The 7265-nt window shown below is 42.1% G+C and overlaps 1 protein-coding gene across 1 annotated transcript in view; it reads left to right on the top strand.

Moving 5' to 3' along the window:
* Positions 1-2595: 2595 nt before the first annotated feature.
* DMBT1 (deleted in malignant brain tumors 1) overlaps positions 2596-7265 on the top strand; it is a 116695-nt gene continuing 112025 nt past the window's right edge. Inside the window, exon 1 of the mRNA XM_030202576.1 lies at positions 2596-2683. Coding sequence (XP_030058436.1) covers positions 2623-2683 — 61 coding nt within the window. The 5' untranslated portion in view covers positions 2596-2622. The remainder of the gene's footprint in view (positions 2684-7265) is intronic.

Genomic DNA, 7265 nt, shown 5'->3' with positions numbered 1-7265 from the left:
TTAAATTGTACAGCGCTGTGTAACCCTAGTAGCGCTCTAGAAATGTTAAGTAGTAGTAGTAGTAGTATTACATATAGCAGTGATTTAACCAGAGCTGAGATTGTGATGTCATAATGCCTCATTCCACCAATGCCTAAGAGCCAACCTCATCAGTGATGTCACAATGGCTCGACTGTCCTATACTTGGCTCATAGCAGTGATTTAACCAGAGCTGAGATTGTGATGTCATAATGCCTCATTCCACCAATGCCTAAGAGCCAACCTCATCAGTGATGTCACAATGGATTGTCCTATATTTGTCTCACTCTTATCTATTAGATTGTAAGCTCTTTGAGCAGGGACTGTCTCTCTTTGTTAAATTGTACAGCGCTGCGTAACCCTAGTAGCGCTCTAGAAATGTTAAGTAGTAGTAGTAGTTATTTAACTATTTATACCGATCTATATATATTCAGTTATTATACACAAACATCAATAGTCTGGCACTTAACTTCTTAAAGCAAATATAAACAAACACCAATAGTATTTGCACTTAACCTCTTAAACTAAAAGTTCTCTGCTATTAACATTCTTTGACTCAGATATTCAGAAACAGTGACTTAATCCTTCACACACTGCTCAGACCCTATCAGTCTTGCTTGCCAAGGTAGTAGCTATAAGGTCTTCCCTGCTGCTTAGTAAAATCAGTGTATAGGTGTGACTGTGTGGCTTAGGTCCATCCTCTCCTTTCCTTGCAAGTCCTCACCCAGTCCCCTCAGATCTCACCCCTTCTGCTGAAGGCTTTTTGGGCTAGTGGCTGCTAGGCTAGGCTTCCAGGTCTGTTGTGCCTGGCCCTGCTGTGGCTTGCTGGAACCTGCCAGGGCTCTGAAGACCCGCTGTCCTTCCTCTCTGGGCCTCTAGTGCCGATTGCACCCTGGAGGCCTTCATCCTCGTTGGGCTCCTAGTGGCAATTGCACCCCAGAAGCCTTTGCCCTTGCTGGTCCTCTCTTCAAGAGAAGGCTCTGGGGTTTTTCCTGCTGGGGTTCAGATTACCAGCCTTCAACAGGGCTCTGCAACCACCAGTCCTGGGGATCCCCACTAGATGACTACTTCTGCCTCTAGGCAACAATAGTGCCCTTGCAAGCCCTGAGCTGTGTCTCCTCCCAAGGGTTGATGCTTCTTCTTCCACCCTGAGCTGCTCCAAAAGGCTTCCTAACCTTGAGCCCAGGTCTCAACGGTTTCCACTTTCCATGCCTTCAGAAAGTCTTACAGGTGTCACCTTTCAGGCTCATTCAGTGGCCCCCTCCCAACCAGGGTGACTGGGTGTGTGCCTCTAATAACCTGGTCCTCGTCCTCCCTGATCCTCCCGGATTAAACTAGCAAATGGTGGGAGGTGGCCGGGGGAAGGGGTTATATCTCTGACCTGTCAAACTAACCTTAAGTACAATAATATCAGAGTACGGGGCCCCCAAGAACCTGCTCAAGCTGGGCTTTGTCCATTTCTTGAGCCTGGAGAGCCCTCTTCCTTATAGCTTTGAGCAACACTTGTTCCAAGAGAGTGACATATTCAAACATTTCTCCACAGACCTCTGCATGGTAGTCTTAAAGGGGATATAACAGTCCTCCCTATCTTCCACACTACCATACATGCCTTCCAGTAATTTCAAGCAATCATTAGCAGTTGCCTCCGGCTTAGATAGGGTCAAGGACAATACTACATTGAGAGCTGGTGCCCGCAAACTTTCCACCACCCTTTTCTTTTTCTCTTCCTCTGAGCATTTCCATTCCTGTACAATTTGAAAGGTCACCAATGGTCAAAAGTCTCTGAGGCTATCGACATTTTTCCATTATCTTCCCCATAGTATCAATTTGCTTAAGGGGAATAAGCTACCACTCTGTCCTGGGGCTGAAGGCCTAGTACATCTGGAAATGTACCTCCTTCATGTTTCAAAAAGCCTTTTAACTCTTCTTCCCAAGCAGTGGGAGGGGGCGTGACCTACTCTCCTATTACCACTATGGAGACATATGAATCCTCCCCTAAAGGTATCACAGGGGGCAATCCTACAAAATCTGTTTTTCCCCTAACTGTGTGCAGAGCTGTGAGCTTCGTAATAGTGCCCCTCACTTAAATCCTATTGGTACTGAACTACTATTGTTTTCCTCTTCCTCATAGCTGTACTGGTTATTTTGCTGACCCCCCCCCCCCTCAAATTCTGGCACCTTAGGCAAAGTGCCTAGTAGTAGGGTCAGTCTTGTGCACAACCCTGTAGTTTGTATGCAAAAGAAGAAAACTTGCAACCAACAGATTAAGGCAGACGAGAATAAATGTAAGGGCCCCTTAGACTCTGGATTCACATGCAGTGATTGTGGTGAGAGGCTTGCGCTATGCGCAGTGAACTTTCCTTCCCGTCTTACCCTCTGATCTCTTCCTCAATAAAGATATTTGTCAGCATAAATGAAAATCGTAGCAAAATGTTCTTGGCTGTTATTAAAGCTTGGAAAAAGGCTTAGAGACATAGTGAATGTTACCTTATCCGTGGTGCAATACTTCCTCATGTCAAGAGGAGACACACCCTGTTATCAGGACACCCACTGTAGATAAATAGGGACGTTCCTGTCCAGAGCTTCACTGGAGCTCCTGTTAACATGGGGGGTAGAAGCATCTTTTTGTGGACACTTCTGCTGGCAGGAATCCTGCAAGGGACAGGTAATATCTATCTGTATCAGAACAGACTTCTGTCTTACATCTCACGTTTGGTGAGCACTGTGCATATATACTAGTAAGAGTGTTGCTGTAACTAAGACGGTCGTTTTGTTTTGGCTGTCAACTTGCCAGCGTCACATTCACCATCTTCAGGTATACTTGCAGAGAGTTGTGTGGACTGAAGATTAGACTTTGCTGTTATAAGTATAAGGAATATTTAATTTCATATACCACCTGCAAGCCTGAAGGTTATCAAAGCAGTGTACATTCAGGTAAAGTAGATCATTTTTCTGTCCCTGGAGGGTTCACAATCTAAGTTTTGTCCCTGAGGCAATGAAGGGTTACGTGATTTCCCAAGATCACAAGTTGTTGCAGTGGGATTTGAACCCTGACTTCTCTGGTTCTCACTCCACTGTTCTAAGCACTCCATATTCTGCCTCTTTCTGATCATGCTCATATCTGCCGTAGAAATATTCACGTTTGCAGATAAAGATCAATTCCTGCCCCCCCTCCCCGTCCATCTGCCTTTTTGTGCAGTTCTCCATCAGACTTCATACATGGTCTTCTCCCTTCCTCCTTCCTTTAATCTCTAAGGCCTCTTATGTGTCTGCCCCTGTGCTTAGATTCTGCCCCTCCTGTGACTCTCATCACCAGTAGCTTACGGGATCAGGAAATATTCTGCTCATTTGGAAATACAGAGTATACTGAGGGCTTTTTCTAAGAATGTTCACTACACTGAGCAGAGCTCTTTATTCATGTTTATACATTTTAATTGGGATATAAGGGTATTAACTCACAAAAAAGATGTGCTAAAATGTGGGTAAAATGTGTGTTACAATTAGCACACTTCTAAGCAAACCCTATTTAAATGAAGGGATTATCTGAGATGCAGAAGCCCCTGGAGACTTATCTCATGCTTTAACACTGCAAGTTAAAGTCTTGGGTTAGAGATGAAATATCTTTGGCACATTTCTGCAGCTGGCATTTGTCTATGGTGTGGTGACCTGCAGTTCCTGCTTGTAGGGTGTAAGTTCTCGTACCTAGACACGGGAGATACGTGCTTTACTGAAAGTATTGTATGAACTATGCACATGCGAGCCCCCCCCCCCCCCCCCCCATGCTGCCTCTGTCTGCACGCTTATCCACAAACAATGCACTATGTAAGATGCCCACATATTTAAAAATACTGCTTAGGTGGAATTTGGCATTTACACATGAAGTGCTGTTATTCTCATCATTTGGATGTGCAATAGACATGTACATCCCATTCGCTTACCTGTGTTTTATTATATTTCCCCTCATGTGAGGAGATATTTCATATACTTACATCTGAAAGTTAAGAATCTTTGGCTGTTAATTACAGGTGCTGGTATGAGCTCCAGGCAGTAGACACAGGCCCTATTCCTCGTACATGGTCCAAGGGAGGGTGTGTGTGTGTGGTACAGTATAGGAGACAGTGCTTTCTCACATTGTGCAGTGTGTGTGTGTGTGTGTGTAATGGTATTATTTGGGTGGAGGATGTGTGTATGCTAGAGTATAGGAAAGAAACACTATTTTTCTCATATTCTGCAGTGTGTGTCTGTGTGTAATGGAGGGGGGGGGGGGGGGAGTATGTTGGACAGTTCAGGGGACAGTGTCTTTCTCACATTGTGCATTCCGCCAGCATCGCTGTGCTCATATTAGCCCTCTCCTCAAACTTCATTGGCTCTCTATCCTTTTCCGCATGCAGTTCAAACTCCTCTTACTGACTTACAAGTGCATTCACTCTGCAGCTCCTCAGTACCTCTGCACTCTTCTCCCTACACTCCTCCCCGGGAACTCCGTTCACCCTTCTCCTCCACTGCTAACTCCAGACTCCGTTCCTTTTATCTTGCTGCACCATACGCCTGGAATAGACTTCCTGAGCCAGTATGTCAAGCTCCATCTCTGGCTGTCTTCAAATCTAGGCTAAAAGCCCACCCTTTTCATGCTTTTTTTTAAAACTCCTAACCCGTATTCTGTTGTACATTACCCATGTCTGTTTTATCTTTCTCACCTTAAGTAATTCCCTTATCCTGATTACTGCTGGGTACAGTCCGGCGCTACAAAAATAGTGAACATTCTTAGAACAGCCTGGCAGAGAACAAGTCCTCAGTATACTTTATATTCCCAAATAAATATATTTTTGTAGTGCCAGATATCATGATGCACTAGGGGTGGGTAGTGCTGCCGGGCTGCTGCGGTAGCCTGGCGGTTCCTATTTAGCGAGCGGTAAGCGCGCTTACCGCCACTTAGTAAAAGGGGCTCATAGTTTCTACCTTACTCAAACCAGAACTCTTGTACTCTTATGATTCAGTACCGCAGTCTCGTATACACTGCCTGCAGCTCATCTGGACTCCATCAGTTCCTACTGCCTCTCCCCCTTTCAAATAAACCCATCTTCTCCTAGGTACGTAAGGGGTTGCCTATTTCTTTATGAGCCTTAAACTGAAAATTCTAACAAATATTGTAAGAGACAGTGAAACAAGCCATTTTAACATGTACCTCTCTTTCCCCCATAACGAGAGAATTAGACATTTGTCTACCTGGCTATGAACTTTGTCACAGCCCAAGACTTACAAAGAAAGGGGAGCTGACAATGCGCTAATGATTAATGGCCTAGAAATGATGACTTGCAGATTAGCTGATGAATGCTGTGTTAGTCCCATTGGGATTATTTTAATTTATCATCCTCCAGGTAACTGGAATACTATTCACTCTCCGTTTTTGGAAGCCATTATGATTGCATCTACTCAGTTATGACTTGTTGGTGACCTGAATCTTCATTTAGAAGATGCCTCTCAGGCAAATACTAATATTTTTTGGTTCTTGGCAGCTCTTGATGGGTGGTAGATGGGAGGAGACTCTTTTTTGGTTCTTGGCATATTTGTCCTGTTTGTCTGTCCTAATTAGATTGTAAGGTCTGTCGAGCAGGGACTGTCTTTATGTCCAGTGTACAGCACTGCGTACCAAGGAAGTTTAATAAACAGGAGTGGAAGTGAGCCTATCATTCTAAGCAAGGAAGCCAAATAGGACAATCTAAGTTTCCCCTTCCCAGCATAGCCGTCATCCCCATTCACTCAAAACAAAGCAAGCAAACCTATGAGCTGCTGCTTCACATTGTCATTTTTTTGTTGTTGGTCCATCTGTAACAAGTCTAAAGCAGTGTCAATTGAATAGGCAGTGCCTTAAAAGCGGGAGGACAAAACTTTTTTTTTTTTTTTTACTTATTGGACAGCTTTTTAATGTATTTGAAAGTTTCCCATATGTAGATATAAATATCATGAAATAACAACTGAATATCACTAAAACAGCTTAAAAATTATTATAGCTGATAGAAACAGCAATTTTAAAATCTGTATTTTTTGCACATTTTTCTATACTAAAAACTAAATAACTAAATAACTAAATAAATAAATACACTGTATACAATACAGATGGCCAAATTTCAGTGAAGATATCCTGTTTCCTGATGGGTTCATCTTAAATGTTGTTGTAATCTGCCTTGGGAAGCCTGGTGTTATAAAGATGGTGGAATACATTGAAATTAAATGGAAGTACAATTAAACTCTCCTTTCATTGGGGCACATAGAATCACATCTTCAACTGTTTAGTTGAAGTTTACCTTTTAGATACACAAATGGATTATTCTATTGTTTGAGCATGTTTCAGGGACAAGTGGTTTATAAGTCAAAATAATAAAAATATTTTCTGTCAAACAGATCTCTTATTTGTTGAAACATAACTAAATGGGCTATAAGCCCCTAATGCAGTCCATTGGTTTTCTTATATTTTGTTCTTGTGATGGCTTATACTGTGCCAAAACTGGAAATACAGTGAGACAGAATAATAGAATTCAGTAACATCCAAAACTTATTTTTTTATGTTTTAATCATCTTTATTAAAAGCAAAACATGTTGGTTGATAAGCTTCATACAGAACAAGAAAAAACAGTAAACCATCCAACATGGCACAATAAAATCTTTTACAGAGAACATACCCCAAGAACTCTTCCCCTCCTGTAGTCCCCTCGCTCCCTATAAGCCCACCTGACTGTTTCCAGCCTGCAAAATAACATAACAGATGTGCAGATTAGTAGGACTCAAAGCATTTCATAAGAAACACTGCCTCCACTGTATGCAAATCTCTCTCATGAATATTCATTGTCAATATCCTGACAAACCTGACTGCCCTGGGTAACTCCAGGAAGAGGTTATCCTAACTACCATAAGAGGCAGACACGGTCGTATAATTAACATTATCATTTTATTTGTATTTGGGTAATAACTGAGAAAATGCTATTAAAAATTGTATTACAAAGCATGAAGTTGACTTGGTTAACTTCTGCTATATATCAACCGGCAGTAAATAATAGTAATAAACAATATTAAGTGCATTTTTATAATATATCACTGCATTCTTCAAAACAGAAGGAGCAAGTTCCCACAAACCATCTTTCTCTTTTGATCTAGGCACAGGGAAAAACAAAAAGCTTTGAAATGCTCCCAGGTTTCAACCTAATACATGTTAAATGTGGGATATGAATATCATAAATAAATAAATAGAT

This window comes from Microcaecilia unicolor, chromosome 5 (assembly GCF_901765095.1).
Source record: "Microcaecilia unicolor chromosome 5, aMicUni1.1, whole genome shotgun sequence".
NCBI classification, from domain to species: domain Eukaryota; kingdom Metazoa; phylum Chordata; class Amphibia; order Gymnophiona; family Siphonopidae; genus Microcaecilia; species Microcaecilia unicolor.
Note: the sequence above shows the minus strand (reverse complement) of the source record. Positions and strands in the feature narration are given on the sequence as shown.